Source organism: Mauremys reevesii, linkage group 2 (assembly GCF_016161935.1).
Source record: "Mauremys reevesii isolate NIE-2019 linkage group 2, ASM1616193v1, whole genome shotgun sequence".
Taxonomy (NCBI): Eukaryota; Metazoa; Chordata; order Testudines; family Geoemydidae; genus Mauremys; species Mauremys reevesii.
The window spans coordinates 209,457,436-209,477,617 of NC_052624.1; the positions used below are offsets into that span (position 1 = coordinate 209,457,436).

General features: G+C 39.0%; 1 protein-coding gene across 2 annotated transcripts in view; it reads left to right on the top strand.

Annotated features, from left to right (window-relative positions):
- Positions 1 to 20,182, top strand: part of TAF4B (TATA-box binding protein associated factor 4b) — a 114,818-nt gene that overhangs the window by 30,262 nt on the left and 64,374 nt on the right. For both annotated transcript variants that reach the window (XM_039528067.1, XM_039528066.1), the window contains exons 4-10: positions 1,201 to 1,368; positions 1,462 to 1,584; positions 3,274 to 3,363; positions 10,701 to 11,210; positions 14,352 to 14,487; positions 15,169 to 15,274; positions 19,009 to 19,178. In XM_039528067.1, coding sequence (XP_039384001.1) covers positions 1,201 to 1,368; positions 1,462 to 1,584; positions 3,274 to 3,363; positions 10,701 to 11,210; positions 14,352 to 14,487; positions 15,169 to 15,274; positions 19,009 to 19,178 — 1,303 coding nt within the window. The remainder of the gene's footprint in view (positions 1 to 1,200; positions 1,369 to 1,461; positions 1,585 to 3,273; positions 3,364 to 10,700; positions 11,211 to 14,351; positions 14,488 to 15,168; positions 15,275 to 19,008; positions 19,179 to 20,182) is intronic.

Sequence of the window (20,182 nt, forward strand, 5' to 3'; positions counted from 1 at the left end):
TTGAGAGGCAGGTGGTAGAATTTTATTCCAATATATCAGTTTTTCTGGGGAATGGGAAAGTAGACTTCCTGACCCCCTCTCCAACTTATAGAACACTGATCTTGTCTTGACCTATAAATATATCAGAACTCACAAGAGAGTAGCTCCAAAGCAACTTTTTTTTAAACCCAAAACATTGCAACTTGACAGTTCTGTACTCTGTTCCTATCAGTCCTCTTCCCATCCATCTGTTTCTGGGATTCTCTTGCACAGTTGGCCTCCCTATGGCCATAGATCTGTTGAGCTGCATCTTTGGAAGAGACAGTGGTGGCAAAGATCCTGCAGAGAGCTGCTAAAGTGTGCCAGCAGCAGGAAGCTAAGCTGGCATACTTTCTTGAAACTGCTTGCCTCTTCCATATCAGGTGGATCAGCTTGTGATGGTTGGCAACTGCCTGGAGACATGCCCACTCACAGCAAAGAAATGAGAAGAGGAATTGAAAGAGTGATCACATTTGTCATAAATTTAAATGTTAGTGCTTTCTGATTCTGAAAAGTGACCTCTTAAAACAGAGCCAATATAGCACCTCCTTACTCAACAGGTCTGTACTTGGTATGTATCCAGTCATGCCTGCTTACTTCACTGAAAGATGAGTTTTTACTACTTTAGTCCTGTGTGCCACTGTAGAGCAAAGACCAACTGTAGATGAGTGAGCTGAATTCTGTTTTTAACATAGCAGCAAGTGTTAAGTTCTAGGATCTTAAGTAAAAGCTGGCAATTGTATTGTTTTAGTTTTTGTTAGTCAGTCTTTCAGAATGGCATCTGCTGCCCCAACACTATCCTAGACTGTGTAGTGTAAGCTTTAGACAATCGCAGCATCAGCTCATTCAAAATTGTTGATTACCCTGTTTTTATTCTGGAGAGCTCACAAGCTACAAGCTAAGACTGACCTTCTCCAATATTGATTGGAGAAACAGGGCTGTATTTTTCTTCTCTGTTTTGGCTAAATAAGATTAAATTGCAGTTACATAAAGCACATAACATTTAATGATTATTGTTGCAAGTTTAATGTCTGAGGCATAATGTCTGAGGCACATTTTTATGTCCTGATATGGTTTGACTTGGTGACTTAGGGAAAAATACTACTTACACTTTAGGAGTATATGGTATGTTTGTGAGGTTGGGAAGGTATCAGTTAAGCAAGTGTTCATATCTCTTTTCAGCCAGCAGGTGCAACTAACAGTGTTACGACAGTTACTGCTGTAAAACCTCCAGGTACTGGAACACCTGTAAAGCTTCCAGTTACAGGACCTCCTGCACAATCTGTCTCCCAAAAGGCAATCTCTGTCAAAGCAGAGAGCACAACAGTAGCACATCCCACCACTTCCACGGTAAGGCAAATAAGTCATTTAAAATATCACTTTCTCTAAGCTGCTGAGGTTCAAAGTCAGTGCACTAAGTCTTTCCTTGACTTCCACAACCAGGAAATGCTAGAGAATGTGAAGAAATGCAAGAATTTTCTTGCAACATTAATAAAGCTGGCATCTAGTGGACCTCAAGCCCCAGAAATGGGACAGAATGTCAAGAATCTGGTACAACATCTATTGGTAAGACTCTTTTTATTCAAAATCTTCTTGTATCAATATTTAATACTTAAGGCATTATATATGGAAAGCACTTTGCAAAGTTAGCTTATTCTCCCTCTCCTCCACCATCACTACTTATGTTTTTTCTAATTATGCATTAAAAATTCATAAACATTACTTAGGTTGTCAAGTCAAGCAGGCTAAAGCTAAGAAATACATGGGAAACTTGAATTCTGGCAACCTTAATTTAGCCCCTTCGTGCCTATGAATGATTCAGGCTTTAATTAGATGATCACATGCTATTTTTTCTACACAGAAGCTTTGTCCTATTCAGTGCACAAGGTAATCTGATGATTCTAGTATGTGGGATTGAGGGTTGAACTCAACTGGTCTTGAGTTCTCCCTGATAGACATCTCCTCACAATTGACTTGTGGATGAATAGCTCCTCTCCTGTGTCCTCTTGTTCTCTACTCTGTCCGTTGCATTGTCTTTAATCTGCTCTCCTCTTCTGTGACTTTTTTTGATTTTCAGTAGCTCATTTTTGCTCTTCTCTTGTGGTCCCACTTTAGAGACTACACGCCTCCTTTGGTAGCAGCACCTGGCCTGGGTTTCATTGATCTATGCCTAGGGCCCTACCAAATTACTCTCCAATTTGGTCAATTTCACAGTCATAGGATTTTAGAAATTGTAAATTTCATGATTTCAGCTATTTAAATCTGCCAACAACCACCTGCTCTCCGGCTGCCCAGCTCTGAAGGCAACGCTGCCACCTGCAGCAGCATGGCAGTAAGGGTGGCAATACTGCAGACCCCTCCCTGCCCCCCCCCCCCCCAAAATAAAATAAAATAACCTCGGGATCCCCCTACAACTCCCTTTTGGGTCAGGACCACCAATTTGAGCAATGCTGGGCTCCCCAGTGATATCTATATAGTATAGGGTAAAAGCACACAAAATACCAGATTCCACAGTCTGATGTTTTTCATGGCCGTGAATTTGGTAGTGCCCTATCTATGCTCAAGCTCAGTGAGACAAAACAAGCAACAGAATGGAATAAAAAGCTCTAAATACTAAAACTGTCATTTGGTTAGTTGGCCTGTCCACTTTCAGATACCATTAGCCTCTGCAGAATATATAACTGAGCATTGTAAGGCTTATTTTTTGTATTGTGTTTTATAAGGGGCCTCTAAGTACTCTGCTTTCATACACTGTGTTTTTTACAGGAGAATTACATATAATTATTGAATTATCTTTTTGAATTGTGCTTTTTAAGACCTTAGAAGTTAAGTCCACCTTGATTCATGTATAGATAAATTACCTTAATTTTACAGAAAATACAAAATTATATTAAACAGTATTTTTGCACAACACTGATGGTACTCAGAGGGGTCAACATATTTGTAAGTAACATTTCTCTTAGAAAGCACTTGCTGCCCGCTTGTAATGCGTGCTTGAGCCGTTATTGCTGTTATATAACTGTTCAGAGATTAAATGAAATTAATTCTGTAATACAGTATTTAATTTATAATATAACATCAGTTAAGTTTAAAAACATCAAATGAATAAAAGCACTTGGGAATTCAATAACTCCATGTGCCTTGGAATTCCAATGAATCAGGATGCTATGTCTTGCCTTTTTAGGTAGAATTTGATATTACTCCTATTTATGGTTGGATCAACTTCATATAAAAAACTTTTCTTGTTCACTTTAGGAAGCAAAAATTGAACCAGAAGAATTTACAAAAAAATTATATGTTGAACTCAAATCTTCGCCACAACCATATCTAGTTCCTTTCCTCAAGGTAAGTTTGTGTGGTGGTTCTGAAGTTTATAGTATACATTTTTTTTTAAACAGGTTTGTCATACAATATTAGGAGCTAATTTCAAACCCATGTTGCAAAACACCATCAAATCAAACTTTAGAAAAACATAGCAGGAAATACGCAACGATATTGTCTGTCGACCACTTCCTGACTAATCCCTTTCTTTTGGTTGTTACATCCCACTTCCAACATCACAAACTGTAAACTCTCTTTTTCCTCCAGTGACCCAACCAACTTTTAGTGTTTGGTCCAAAACTTACACTTGTGCTTAGTTTTTTTGTTTTTGTTTTATAAAACCTAAGATCAATAGAGAGCTTTCAAAAATTAAACAATTCTCATAAAAAGTTAGTTGTCTAATATTCAATTGTAGGGCTTGAAATGCATTGCAGTGCTAAGAACCTGATAGCGAAATGAAGTCAATTACTTCTGTTTGTTTCATTGTCTGAGCAGAGAGAAATGCAAAAGAAACTGAGCACAAATAGTTACAGATCAGATGAATTTGTAAAATTCTTTCACTGTTAATCTAAAGTGATAATAATAGAGCAATATTTGCTTATGAAACTTTTTTTAAGTTGCCATCTTATGTGTAGGGGCTAGAGGGCTAGTGCTTGAGTCTTTATGAAATAGCTGTGACTTTGCTGCTATAGAAAGAATAAGCTACTTTTGTCCCTGCGCACAACTCCCACTATTTTACTGCTGTCAGGTAGAGGGATCTCTATTATATATGAGTATCAGTAAAGTAAATAAGCTTCAGAATCGAATTTCAGTGAAGGACACGGGTTTTGTATTAAAGAAGCCACAACGAAAATATACAACCTTTCAGTTCACTTATCAAAGTGCTTGCAGATCCAGTTTCCAGGGAGTGCAACAATAACACTTGTAGCAAAGAAAGCTAACCTATATAAAACATACCCCCTTCTTACAGAAATAACTTAGATCTTCCCAGAATTTATGCTTTCACTGATATAATTCTAGAATCTGTTCTTATTATACTTGGCACTAATTCCTGGAGAATCCTTTTGCAGCTGCTCTGAAACTTAATATCCAGTCAAACATAGTGAAAGTTTTAATCAGTTCCTTGTAGAGCTGAATAAAGCTGTGTATTTAATTATTTCTGATGGAAAAAGAATAAAGATACTATCATAATATAATGAAATAAGTATTGCCTAGCTTTAGGCGCTATCCATAGTTAAACTACTTTAAAAAAAACCCTGGTTTTTACTTAAATTGCACCAGGAACTGCCCAACCAGGGTACTACAACCCTGAAAAAAAGTCCAGGACAACTATAACCCCATTCAGCCAATTTGATCGAAAGCCCAATTGCTAATTTTTTTATTAGCAGTGAATCATGTTCTCCCAAAGGGTTCGTTCTATTATCAGGCAAAGATCTGACTTAAGTACTAAATCCAGTGAACACCTGCACCACTCATGAAAGCAGTTGTGTGTCTGTGTACAGCTATACACAGAGGCACTTAGGTCCAAATCTATTGTGTGCATGAGACTTCACAGACATGTACCTGCCCACCTAGTATAGACATAGTACAGAGCAAAGACCTCAAAACCTAGGAGATAATAGCGAAGTGGCAGAACTGGGTTAGAGGGAATGTGAGGATTGCTATCTGTTTGTCCTGCATATTGTAGTACTTTGGCTGCTGGTAATTTGTCAAATATTGAGCTAATACATATTTTTCAATGGCAACCCTCGAACTCCTTGTCAGTAAGCTTGTCTGTTTCAGCCTGGAGTCTGTCAGTGCCACTGTACTCTACGGTGCTTAATGCAAAACTTGGCATTTGTGAGTTCTCAGTAATATAATCTGTCATTCCCATTTTTTCTTGATTTTTTTTTAATAACTTTTGCAAAGGCATTTAGGCAGAATAAAGGCTTTCTGCAGTGGATTTACAGTGTGGGGTTGTAGCTTGTTCCATTAGAGACGAAGTAATAGCATATTTTACTGTATTACTCTTTTTAGAACAGTTTCCTCTTAAAGTAGAACCTCAGAGTTATGAACACCTCAGGAATGGAGGTTGCTCGTAACGCTGAACAAAACATGGTGGTTCTTTCAAAAGTTTACAACTGAACATTGACTTAATACAGCTTTGAAACTTTACTATGCAGAAGAAAAATGCTCCTTTCCCTTTATTTTTTAATAGTTTACGTTTAACACAGTACTGTACTATATTTGCTTTTTTTAGTCTCTGCTGCTGCCTAATTGAGTACTTCTGGTCCTATGAGGTGTGTGGTTGACTGGTCAGTTAGTAACTGAGGTTCTACTGTATATAAATTCTCACTTCACATCTTATGAAATGAACATAGCATAATAACTGAAACATGCACTTCATTGTTAATTTCATATAGGCTGATCTATGCTACAAAACTTTTCTTTGTTTGAATGCTGTCAAGAAGTGAGTTGGCTGACTTGCCAACCATGACTTTGCAGCCAGTACAGACCAGGCTTAATCATGTAGATGAAACCCTGAGAACTTCATCACAACTAGCTAACACAATGCTGAATAAAACTTGATTTGGTGAGAAGTACTCAGCAGAATGTGAATTGGCATAATCTAAAGCAGTTCTTAACATTCATGTTCAAATGCAGTAGACTTTTGTATGGATACAAGCTATTTCCAGTTTGTCTTATCTCATTTATTTCAGCTGTTACCTTTTTTGTGCTTTTTAGATACAAATCTAAGCTTAGAAAGAGATCACAAAAAAAGTGTAAAGTATGCCATCACTCTTAAATGAGTAACGTACAAAAGTGTCTTCATTGCTAACCTGTTTTACTGTTCAGTACGGATAGCAACACTGGCTAGGACAATGGTTCATTCTCAAATCAGTCATGGTGGATGGGCGTTGCTGCATAAACTTTTGCCTACAGATGTGGGCTCAAGCATCGGAAAACATGGGATTTTTTTTTAAATGTTATATGTTCCATACATTGGAAAGTCAGACAATTCTTAACTCATTTTTAAAGATGTAACTAATTATCCAAAAAACCTTAACTTTACCCTATCCACCCACAGTGCATCTGACATGTAGGCTAGCTACACTTTTTCAGCTCAGGTCTTCAAGAAGTCCACAGCTGTAGTGTCTCTAATCTCAGTATAATGTAACTTTGACTTGTACAAGTTTTACGGAGCTTTTTAAAACTATATGGACTGAAAGATGGGAGTGTCTTCCTGTAGCTATTAATATTAGATTCACTTTGTTTTAAGAATTATGGCAGAGTTTAATCAATGAAGAAAACTGTTTAGGTCTTTTGGATCATAAGACCATAAGAATGGCCATACTGGGGCAGACCAAAGGGCCATCTAGCCCAGTATCTTGTCTTCCAACAGTAGCAATGCCAGGTGCCCCAGAGGGAATGAACAGAACAGGTAGTCAAGTGATCCATCTCCTGTCACCCATCCCTGCCCATCCTGGCTAATAGCCATTGATGGACGTATCTTCTATGAATTTATCTAGTTCATTTTTTAAACCCTGTTCCACAGGGTGATTGTGTTGTGTGAAAAAATACTTCCTTTTGTTTGTTTTAAACCTGCTGCCTATTAATTTCATTTGGTGGCCCCTACTTCTTGTGTAATGAGAGAGAGTAAATAACACTTGTTTACTTTCTCCACATCAGTCATGATTTTATAGACCTCTATCATATCCCCCCTTAGTTGTCTATCTTCCAAGCTGAAAAGTCCCAGTCTTATTAATCTCTCCTCATACAGCAGCCATTCCATACCCCTAATAAATGTTGTTTTCTGAACCTTTTCCATTTTTTTTTGAGATGGAGCGACCATATCTGCACGCAGTATTCAAGATGTGGGCATACCATGGATTTATATAGAGGCAATAAGATATTTTCTGTCTTATCTATCCCTTAATGATTCCCAACATTCTGTTTGCTTTTTTGACTGCTGCTGCTGCACATTGGATGTTTTCAGAGAACTATCCACAATGACTCCAAGTTCTCTTTCTTGAGTGGTAACAGCTAATTTAGACCCCATCATTTTATATGTGTAGTTAGGATTATGTTTTCCAATGTGCATTACTTTGCATTTATCAACATCAAAATTTACAACCATTTTGTTGCCCAGTCACCCAGTTTTGAGAGATCCTTTTGTAGCTCTTCGCAGTCTGCCTGGGACTTAACTGTTGCAATTTTGTATCATCTGCAAATTTTGCCACCTCACTCTTTACCCATTTTTCCAGATCATTTATGAATATATTGAATAGGGCTGGGCCCAGTACAGACCTCTGGGGGACACCACTATTTACTTCTCTCCACTGTGAACACTGGCCATTTATTCCTTCCTTTTGTTTCCTATCTTTTAACCTGTTGCCGATCCATGAGAGAATCTTCCCGCTCATCCCATGACTGCTTACTTTGCTTAAGAGCCTTTGGTGAGGGACCTTGTCAAAGGCTTTCTGAAAATCTAAATACTCTACATCCACTGGATCCCCCTTGTTCACATGCTTGTTGACCCTCTCAAAGAATTCTAGTAGATTAGTGAGGCATGATTTTCCTTTACAAAAACCATGTTGACTGTTCCCCAAGAAATTGTTCATCTATGTGGCTGACTTTTCTATAGTTTCAAGCAGTTTGCCTGGTACTGAAGTCAGGCTTACCAGCCTGTAATTGCTGAGGTCACCTCTGGAGCCCTTTTTAAAAGTTGGCGTCATATTAGTTATATTCCAGTCATTTGGTACAGAAGCTGATTTAAATGATAGGTTACAGATTACAGCTAGTAGTCCTGCAATTTCACATTGAGTTCCTTCACAACTCTTGGCTGAATACTATCTGGTCCTGGTGACTTATTACTGTTTTATTTTATCAGTTTGTTCCAAAACCACCTCTAATGACACCTCAAGTCTGGGACAGTTCCTCAAATTTGTCACCTTTTTAAAAAAAAAAAAAAAAAAAAAAGGGGGGGGGGGAGGCTCAGGTTTGGGAATCTCCCTCGCATTCTCAATGGTGAAGACTGATGCAAAGAATGAATTTAGTTTCTCTACAATGGCTTTATCATCCTTGAGTGCTCCTTTAGCATCCTAATTGTCCAGTGGCCCAACTGGTTCTTTAGCAGGCTTCCTGCTTCTGAGGTACTTAAAAAATGTTTGCTATTACTTTTTGAGTCCTTGGTTAGCTGTACTTCAAATTCTTTTTGGTCTTCCTAATTATATTTTTACAATTTAATTTGCCAGAGTTTATGCTCCTTTCTATTTTTTAGCCTCTGAAACCTCAAGCAGAGAAGAGCAACAAAAATGATTAAAGGTCTAGAAAACATGACCTATGAGGCAAGATTGAAAAAATTGGGTTTGTTTAGTCTGTAGAAGAGAGGACATAAGTTTTCAAGTACATAAAAGGTTGTTACAAGGAAGAGGGAGAAAAATTGTTCTTCGTAACCTCTGAGGATAGGACAAGAAGCAATGGACTTAAATTGCAGCAAAGGCGGTTTAGGTTGGACATTAGAAAAAACTTCTTAACTGTTAGAGTGGTTAAGCACTGGAATAAATTGCCTAGGGTTGTGGAATCTCCATGATTGGGGATTTTTAAGCAGGGCTTTGGAGCGGAGCCTGGAGCTGGAGCGCGAAGCAGCTCCAGAGCAGTGGAGCTGCAGGTTTTTGCCAGGAGCGGAGCCGGAGCTCCAAAGCCCTTTTTTAAGAGCAGGTTGGACAAACACCTGTCAGGGATGGTCTAGATAATACTTAATCCTGCCTTGAGTGCAGGGGACTGGATTAGATGACCTCTCGAGATCCCTTCCAGTTCTGTGATTCTATGATTGTAACTACCAAAAAGTGAAAAGTAGCCAGACATCTCAATTTGTTAGCATAATCCTCTTGTTAACAGTTAGGGATTATTTATACTTAATTTGCAAATTACTCTCCACTATGCTTACAATATACTAGCATAATTAAAGCAATAACCTCCCCTAGTATGGGTGCAGTTGTACAATAGTACTTATACCTCTGTAGCCTCCTCCCTCCCCCCAGCTCCCTCATCTGAAAAAAGCTATAATGTATAAGGCGCCTTTATACAGATGCAATTGCATCGACACTAGTGCTTTTGCCAGTGTAACAATGTTGGCAAAAAATAAAACCCCTAAGTATCCTAAGTAATGGCAGTAAGACTTGAGTGTAGACCAGGCTTTAGACTTTCACAATGAGCAAGGCTGTGCCTTATGATGGGAGGCAAAGCAAATAAACATAAGAGACTAAATATACTAGTTGAAGACAGAAATCATATTGAAATATTAAATCTTATTATATGGTAATCATTCTAACAAATAATAGTAATGCCCCCTTGTATGCTAGTTGCACATGCCACTTAAGTGAATGCTTTACATCTTTTGGGTTTTTTTAAAGGAAAAATGATTTGCAAGTAGAATAGAGCAAAAACTTGAATACTTTTAACTAAATGATGAAGCTCACTTGTGTGAGATAGTGGAAGCATATATTAAAATGTGCATAATTAGGTGATCCCTTAGAAAGAGAAACTTCCACTGGCTGCTTTCTTTGAAGTTCTCATTAAAAGTTTGAGACATTTACTAAGATGATTTATCAGAATTTAATTTAGGAAATCTGAACCAAATACACCAGCCAACAAAGCAGATAATGCATTATTCAGACTTAAAATTCAATGTGTAACTCTAGTAATAAGTAAGGTAAGTCTTTTGTCTGCTAATTTTGGGGAATAAAGAATAGTAGGGCTATTCCCTTCCAGTATGAAGTTAACACTTTATTGGACCCCAAAATTTTATAAATGATTAAAATGTGCTATAAATGACATTTCATATATGAACAATACTGGAATTGGACTGAATGGGCATATTTCACTACAGGAAGTGTAAAACTGAATATGGGTGACTCTCCAGGTGAATCTTAAACTGTCAGAATTTTGCTTCTGTATAAGATATTTAATGGAATAAACACAATGCCATGAATAAGCTGCTGTTTTTTGAAACAAAGATCAAAAGCAGTGTAATTATATTATTCTCATTGTGAAACATGGACTGCAGCTTAGTTACTAAATGAAAGGTAACTAATTAAAAGGAAACTTTAATTAATTGAATATCAGATGGGCTTTATTCCATGGGGGGAAGCAGTGGATAACTTCTGACTATTGCACATTATATGCTAGTAACTATTGCATTATGCATGATGTTTTGTTTTATTATTTTGACAGCAGTTGTATGTAATTCTGAACAAATTTATTGTCTTGCTCATGAAACGAGATTAACTTTGAAAAATCAGTTGAAAAGTAATGTAGCTCTTAAACTTGAAAAAGGTATTCACAGTATTATGATTGCTGCTGTCTTTCTCTTTTTCTAGAAAAGTATGCTTGCCTTACGGCAGCTAATGCCCAATGCCCAAAGTTTTATCCAGCAGTGTATTCAGCAGCAGGCTACAACCCAAGCAGCTGTTTCTACCTGTATCTCTGCAGCACCAACTTCCTCCACAGTCATGACCACCTCAGCTCTGGCGACAACCTCTCTTCAGCCCATAAAACCGGTCCCTTCTTCTGCAGTGATCACAGCCTCTCAAACTGTAAAACCAGTCCCCTCCTCAACGGTGGCGGCAGCAGCAGCCTCCCTCCAGACTGTGAAACCAGTGACAGCCCCTCTTCAACTTGCAAATCCGGTCCCCACGTCTGCAGTGGCAACAACCTCTCTCCAGGCTGTTAAACCAATCTTTGCATCTGCAGTGGCGACCACGACGACAACCCCTCTTCAGCCTATGAAATCAGTCATTGGGACACCGATCAGTATTAAAATTACGCAGCCCAACTCTATTGTGGCACAGTCAGTCCATGCTCAACAGGCAGTTAGAGTGAAACAGCTGGTAAGATTAAACTTCTCTGCCTTTGTCTTCAGATCTAAGATTGTGCTTTTTGATCTAAAGTAGTATAAATGTTTAGATAAGTGTATTCCGCCATGAGTTAATGGGCTACTCCAGGTTTCCCTGAGACATTGTTCTGTTATGCTTGATAAATTAAATATATTGCCTCTGAGTATTATGGTTTGCAGCTGTTTTAACATGTAAGGGAGAGCAAGTGTAGTGATGAAGACACCTTACTGCTAATTAATGTTCTAGTTCACAAATCTGGGTGTTGTCAAGTAGTTGTAGTGAGCATGAATTTTATTCTGAGCTGAGTGTTTGTTTTGGGATCTGATCTTGCAAGGTATGCTAATTGCCCCAACAGGATTTGAGGGGGGTCTCAGCTCCTGACTTCTAATGCCGTCACGGTTATTCCATAGCAAAAAGAGGGAGAATTTTTTCTTTAGCAGGAAAAAGAAAAAAGCCACGTGTCGGTATAGCTGAATGCCCTAATAGGTGTTCTACCAAAAATTTCAATCCTTAGGCAGAGAGACAGTCTAAAGGTGAGGGAGTCCTGTCTCCATGTTAAAGATTCTGTCCCGGGTTTTTCCTAGAAGTATTGATACTGTGGATTGCAGTGTAGATTCCTGTTCACTGCAGACCGAACTGAAATCAGCAAACTAAACTCATGTAGAAGTACATGGTGCTTTCAGAGCTAAGTGGCTAAACTATTTTAGTAAGCTCCTGTCTCTACGTTTTTTTAATATTATAAAAGAAACTCAACTAATTATTAAAATGACCAAAGAATAATGTTTGAAGAGAGATTCTCTTTATCTCTGAGTTTCTTGTCCAGCCCTGGGTCTTCAACAGTGCATGTGTTGGGTTTTTTGGTTATTTTTAGAGCAAGGTACATAAACTATCCAGAGTGATATCATTTAAGGAGACGCTCCCAATATTAACTTTTTCTCAAGAATCTTAACTAAGGAGAAGCCTGAGAAAAATGCATCACAGGTACCCTAAATACAGGGGCATTTTGAGGTCAATTTCCCTAATTGTTTAGGGCACTCACCTGAGATATGAGACCCAGGTTCAGTTCCTCCCTCTGCTTGGTGTGGCACTGGGATTTGAACTTGTCTCCCTCCCTTCTTGGTGAAAGTCCTGACCACGGGGCTACAATGTATTTGGAAGGGGTGGGGACTGTCTCTATCTCTCCTGTTGAAATTGTTTTTCACTGCTGCTGGCTGCCATTCTGCTGACCAAGGCACAAAGGAAAATAGTCCCTTTAGCATGTCCAAGGTCCTGAAAAACATGGAGATTCAGCTTCTTACACAGCTGGTGTATTTTTGCACTCCTTCCAGCAGGGTCTCCTTTCTGAAGTTTCTCAGTAACACTACTTAATTGGCTAGCAGGGTTGTTACCCATTCTTCCTCTCCACCTCATACATCCCAGCACTTCCAGCCCTGAGAGCAGGAGACAGTGTATAGAGCTGTCATTCTACTGCCAGCACATCCTTTATACTTCTGGTCGGGAGCAGAGGAAATGCCTTAAAAGTGGGGGGAGGGGGGCCCAGGTGCCTGAACCGTGGCTCTGCCTCCACCTTCGTGCCGCCTCCTTCCCCTGAGGGCCCGCCTCCTGCTTGCTCCTCTCTGCCCCCTCCACGCATTGCTCGCCCTTATGGCCAGTAAAAAGTGGAAGAGCCATGGCCTCCTGGCCCCTGCCCTGTTCTAGGACCTCTGCATCTGGTCAATTGATCCATTCTCTTCTGGTTCTTCTGCCATATCCCGCTCTTTACATCAGTTCTTTTAGATGCAACACTACCGTTCTGATTAACAGGCTTTTTCTGAAGGAAAGGCTTTTTTATCTCCTCTTGTCCTGTTATCCACCACTCCTTATGTGCCAGGTTGGTAGGGCTTGAGAACCCACTCTTCCATCTGAGCTCCAATGTCCACCTTGCGATTTTTAGTGCACCAGCTCTGGCTCTGCTAGCATGAGTCAGTCTGCCTCTGCTGGGACACTCGCTCCCAGCTGCAGTGTGGACTTGTCTTGGTGAAAAAATCTTACAATTTGTACTTGGTTGTCGTCTTCTTTTTTTTTTTTTAAATCACTTCTATTCCATATCATCTGCAAAAATCTAGATTAGAAGTTACAAGCCAGGTTCCATTGGCAAGGAAAGCTACATTCACAGAGTAACTAATAAAACTTTTGCTTGCTTATGTCAAACTTCATCAGCTGCTCTGAGTGAGAGGAAACAAAGTGATGCGTCTGGAAAACGTTTGTACGTGGCTTTGAAAAGTAAAGTCTCACATAGGTGCTGTTAATGTAGCATCGAAATCACGCTAACCGGGTTTTATTTAAATACCTGTCTAACAAAAATGCCCCTGAAAAGAGAACCAAAACAATCTATTTGAGCATAAGAATTGCCATACTGGGTCAGACCATTTGGTACAGCACAACTCTCCTTTACCGTTGTTGGAGCACTCCCAAGAGTGCATGCAATGAAAGTGTTGCCGGATAGTACTTGTCAGTCACAGCAGAAGTATGGACTTGAGGGGTCCTCAAATGTACAAAAAATATGTATTAAAAACTAGTTTATGCAGGGAAAAAACCATAGTTTTTAAATATCTGTACTAACGCTTTTGTAGATGCATATAGTCTTCAGCTATCTATATATAAAGACAATTTAAGAACTAGTTATGAAACTCATTGTCTGTGAATTAAAAAATGCTGGCTTTCTTTTGAATTGTGTGTGATAGTTTGAACTTGTTATATGGATTCAAACTATTGATAGCCCTTAATTCCAGTTTCATTAATCAAAGAGTTAAGGCCTTTAGTGCAATGAATTATATGGTATTAGGAAACTGTTCTGATACTGCCATTGGAAATAGGCAACATGACTAGGGGTGAGATGTCTGTTGTCCAAACAGTTTTAACACTCCAAACAAGTCAGTGTTGCTAACTACAAATTTGAACAACTGGTAGGTTTACTTGTCTTGTCAAGAGAAAAAGTATACTTGTAGTTTCATGAGCATGATGTATTTCTTAAAGTGAAATCTAGACATGCATGCATGTCCCCGAGCAGTTTTGGTTGAATGAGCATGTTGATAGGATTCATGTCTCTCTATATTTAGCTCTTTCCATGTTTGATATTGGATATACTGTTTCCAGGTAGTCCAGCAGCCATCAGGAGGCATTGTTAAACAAGTGGCCACGCTTCCACAAACAGCAACGCTGACTCTCCAGAAACCTGGCGAAAAAAGGATGCCATTGAACACACTAATTCAGACTAACCAGTTTCCTGCAGGTAGGGTTGAACTTCTATATTTTTGCGGGTTTTTGTTTTGTGTTAAACAGGGAGGTGGGAAAATGCTTCGTCATAACATTAGATATTAGAATGACACTGAAGGGACAAAGGAAATAATGTATTCAAACTAGTCAATTATGGTAAAATTATATGGGTGTCTTTCGAAGTTGCTTGGAACTGTATACTCAGAGCCTTGGGAGTACTCTGTCCATCACCTTGCCTGTTGAGAAAACATTTCACTTAAAAGATAAGTAGTTTTACTATTTTGAGTACTCTAAGTATGCTCATTCCAGCAAATTGATGCTGCTTCTATAAACTCTCTTTTTGGTGCTTCATGATATTAAGTGAGACTTCTACTGGTACAAGTTAAATGAACGTATAATTTAGTAAATTTTGGGTTCAGTTTTGTCTCAACTAGCTCATTCCTGCACTGGGATATGTGACCCTATGTAGGTTAGCAATAAGATGGTGAAACACTATTTCATTAAGAGGGGGAAGAAAATATTAATTTGTTAGGCTTGCAGAATATGTAGAACGTAGTACTTTTGAGTGTCTGGTTTCCAAATGGATATAATTGGTTCTTCAGCCTGCAACAAAGACTTTTGTTTAGAATATGTACTGAATAAGCAGTCATCTTTCTTGGATTTTGTTTTTCATTGTGGCATGTTGCTGTTTTTTTAGGTTCCTTTCTGAAACAAATTACACTGCCAGGAAACAAAATTCTGTCGCTTCAAGCATCTCCTGTTCAGAAAAATAAAATAAAAGAGAATGGAACAACAACCTTCAGGTAAAAATAAACAAAGTCGGAAGTTTGTGTGGCTGTAGGAAACAAGACTTCAACAAAAGGAACAGACAGCAGTATAGATACAGGGAATGATGCCTCAATAAATAATTTAGAGATTTCTGATGGATCTCTTAATGATGGGTTGGGGGAAAGAACCTAAAAACATTGACCTGAAAATTGAGAAACTTGGATTAATTGTATGGGAATTGTACTGTTGGGTCTGGGTTTTTGTCAGCATTCTATTTATCACAGTGTTGGCCTGATAACTTTGTGTTTTAATGATGATGCTTTTATAGTGAGGAGGCATGTCAATGCTTTGCCCTATGAGATGAGCATTAAGTAGCTCGCAATGTTATCTTTTATTAGATAGTTGGGGTTAAACTAAAAATGACCTCTGCTCAGTCCAAACAGTCAAATACCATTGAACTGTAATTTGGGCTGTACTGGTAACCTCCCAATACAGCTGGGAGCTTTTAAGGAATCTCTTATTACCTCCTCTTAGATATTTGCTCCTTTTAGGTAGAGGTAAAAGTCTCCTGCTAAAGTTCTGACTGTAGTGGCTAGCAAAATACCTGGCCCTTTAGGTCACTAGAATTCTTAAAGATTTTAGTCCCAGTAACTCATTAAATTTCAGAACTACACCTCTAGCTCGATTCTTGGGAGCCAAAAAATCTTACCGTGTAATAGGTGAAACCGCATTATATCAAACTTGCTTTGATCCACCAGAGTGTGCAGCCCCACCCCCTGGAGTGCTGCTTTACTGTGCTATATCCGAATTCGTGTTGTATCAGGTCGTGTTATACAAAATCAGTTTTCCTCTTGAAAATCAGTGTTGGAACAGAAGTGGAGATGGAGACTACAAAAACAGTTCCACTTCCGACTTAAATCAGACTTGAACCTAGGGGCTGCAGAGGGCTTCCTTTGCTGCCATTCCTGCCCTCTCGATTTTTGCAGGTGCAAAGTGCTGGGGGGAGCCTGTGTGTCCTGGCTGCAAAGCAGAGACCCATGGCTAGGACTCTCCTCTGCCCTGCTGGGGTCCCGCAGCCTTGCCTGCATCTTGTGCCTGCAGGGATCAGATGTCACCAGCTTGGTGGCAGTGCAGGAACAGTCCTGCTCCCTCCCTTCCTCCCATGACAGCAAGTCTTCAGGGGGCTCCTCACACTGCCATGAGAGCCATTCAATGTCAGGGTGGCCTCCCCCATGGCCGAGGATCTCTGCTCTATTATCCGAACACCTTCCTTGTTCTGCATGCTGGGATTCAGATAATGTGGGGGTTTAGAAATACAGGATTTCAGAAAATCGTGAGCATACAGTATATGCCAATGACCCCTGTTTTTACAATAGATGCTATGGAACAATTGGGTGCCCTGGAACTACTGCGCACACTTTTCAAGAAAACACCTGAGAAATATTTCTTTAACAATTGAAATCATCTCTAATTCTAATGTTCCCTTTTCTTTTTCCTGTTACTTTATCATCCCTGCACTAAAAAGCTCTTACAGAATTGAAAAATATATATATAATGGCTCTACATATATTTATAACTATATTAACCATAGACCACTGCAGAAATAGACAGTCCTCCCCAAATACTTATGTGAAAAGATGAGCCTTGACACTTGTCTGAAAGGCTAACAAATTTGGGCCCTATCAGACAAAGGGTAGGAGCAAGAAACCACTGTTGAGGGGCCTACACAGAATGCATTGCTGACAGCTGTTTGCATCTGTTGGTGGTCTCACTCTGACGTCTGAGTGCTGGTAGAATTCTTGCTCACTCTTCAGGTTGATAAGCTTGGTAGAGAGAAAGAAGCAGTCTCACCTTGGTAGGATTTAAAGGCCATATGCTTATTTCGATTAGTAGCCCAGGGTCAATATAATATAGGATAGATTTAGGTGTTTCTTTCTAGCCTTCTTATCTCCCTTCAGTAAAATGGAGTAAATAAAAGATTGAATAAGAGGAAAACAGGCATAGTCAAACACCAGAGGGCGCCAGAGACTCACTTTTTGTCTAATATATTCAAGTTCACACAGTGAAGTACATCTACATTGCATGACTTTCATTCCCGTTTAACAAATGTTGTGAGAATCTCAACCTCAAGTAGAGATAAGCAGAGAGCAGCGTGTATGTGCAATTTTTTTTGCCAATGTACTGGTAGACTGATAACATCTTTAGCCATATACTTCTGACTGGTAAAAGGGCTATTTCTCAGGGATTCAACACAATACCTAGTGTAAAAGTGTTAAGAGAAATTACTGTGGAAAAATATTGCTTTTTTATATATAGAGAGTTGTCATGCAAGTCTTCCAGTACGACCACTATATGGAATAACTTGAAAATACTTCAGGGTGATCGCCAGAATCTAACTTCTGTTAGCTATATTGTGAGAGTGCCTTTAACTTTCAACTGGAGTTCATTACATGGTGCCCTACTTGAAATAAATTAATTGAATGTATCATAGAAACTAGTAATTGGCAGGGCTATTTAGAGAAATGGCTACATTAGTAGAGCTACGCTACATGAGGAAAAGCATGTTATAATTTAGCCACATGTTCTGTCAGTCCCTTGAGTACTAAACTACAAGTTAGGTGAGAGAGAGTCATTTGGACTAAGTATTATGAAATGCTACCAGAGATGCAAGTTTTTTTTTAAAACCCATCCTTGAAGGATTTAAGCACCAAATTTCAGCATGAACTTCTGTTAAGTCCTCTGGTGGCTTAGTGTGTATCCTGTATTAATATGTACACTGACTACATAACCCCCTTTACAGGCTGGCCCATGGTAGTAGCTGTAATTATACCACAGTGGGATCACAGCAGCCAAAGATTCTGTGGTCATTAGGAAGAGGGGAATTGGAGTGTACTTGTGAAGATCAATTAGCACTCAATTACCAGGCATTGAAGGCCTAATTTGCACATTTCCTGAAAGATTAAGAATTCTATTCTGCTAATACATTATGAATACACTCTTGAAATTGCTCAACAGCTACTGGTGAGTAGAGGGAGGAAACCGTCAGTGGTGACTTTAATTTTAAATCATCACTAGTCACTAACTGTTCTGATAATCCTGGGCTTTAGCCCTTTTCTTAATACATTGAATTGGAGTACAAGTCTGTCAGCTACTTAAGAATAAATTAAACAGGTTTGAGTATCTGTTAGCCTCCTTTTCCCTAAACAAATTTCCAGCCTAGCTGGAAAAGTAGATAAATGAAAAGGGGCAGAAGCTGCACTGAATACTGAAGATACAGTAGAACCTCAGAGTTACGAACACCAGAGTTATGAACTGACCAGTCAGCCACAGACCTCATTTGGAATCCAAAGTATGCAATCAGGCAGCAGCAGAGACAAAGCAAATACAGTACAGTACCATGTTAAATGTAAACTAAAAAAAGGGGAAGTTTAAAAAAAAAATTGGAAAAGGTAAAGAGTGTTTGTGTTTGTTTTATTTAAATTCAGATAGTTTTAAAAGCAGCATTTTTCTTCTGCATAGTAAAGTTTCAAAGCTGTATTAAATCAAAGTTCAGTTGTAAACTTTTGAAAGAACAATCAGTAACGTTTTGTTAAGCGTTACGAACAACCTCCATTCCAAAGGTGTTCTGTAGTAGACTGTTTGTCCACTGATGCATGAGGATGATTATATACAGGTAGTTTACACTTGTGTATAAAACTGGTCACCAATACAAAAGGCTCTTTCAGGATGTGATGGAAAACAAAATAACAATTGGCTTTCTTGCTGGTAGAGACGAAGATGACATCAATGATGTGACTTCTATGGCTGGGGTCAACCTAAGTGAAGAGAATGCATGCATCTTGGCAACAAATTCTGAAGTGGTTGGTACACTGATCCGATCTTGTGCAGATGAACCATTTCTCTCCCGAGAGGCTTTGCAAAAGAAGATCTTAGACATAGGTGAGACCAAAGCATCCGTAATTGGCATTCTGGACTCAATGATTGCATTGAACAATTTTCACTCTTTTAAAAAAAAAATGAAATCGGAATGTATTGTAATCTCATACTAAGTTAATAAAACTCTATTTCGTCTGGAAAACAAGACAGCTATACTTATTTATTTGAACTTCCAATCAGGAAATCTGTCCTAAACATTTTTGGGTGGGTCTTAAAAATAAGCTTTGTAGGATAACCCAAAGAAAAAATGCTCCAACAGCAGCAAAGGCATGAACAGAAGCTGTGAACCTTTTTAATTATGATTGTGAACTGTAATAGGTACTGCACAGTATCTGTTACCCACAGACACATTGGAACGGGATGTTGGTTAGTCAGCTTTCTACTGATGCAGATCCGTAATATAGGAAAGTATGAATAATTGCCTTCCTTCCCCCAACCCAGTGACAGCTCTCAAGCTTTGAAATCTCACTAGTAAATATGTACTTCTTACACAAGTGTTACAGATTATGCTCATATGATCAGAAGTAAACCCATACTAGCTTATACACAGGACACAGATCTGTTTAGTAGGAAGGTGACATTCCAACATACTCCTATTTCAGTGTCTTCAGGGCCCTTGATAAACTTGAAAGCTGTTTCAGGAGTAGCAATCTTGTTGGCAAGCATTGATAAAAACTACTGTTTTCCCTTGACACCTCTTCTTCAGACCATTTTTGCTTCAACGCCTGCAGGAACTCAGCTCACATTTTAAAGAGCGGGGCTGAAGGCAGTTGGGGCAAGACTATATGTTATGTATTTTTATTTATGAATAATATTGGGAGCATATACCAAGAGTGCATATATTTAAAAACTTGATTGTGTCTCTCCCCCAACCTCAGGCTATGTCTACAATACAGCCGGGATCAACTCTCTGAGATCGATCCATCTGCGGTCGATTTAGTGGGTTTAGTGAAGACCCGCCAAATCGACAGCAGATCGCTCTCCAGTTGACCCCCGTACTCTATCCC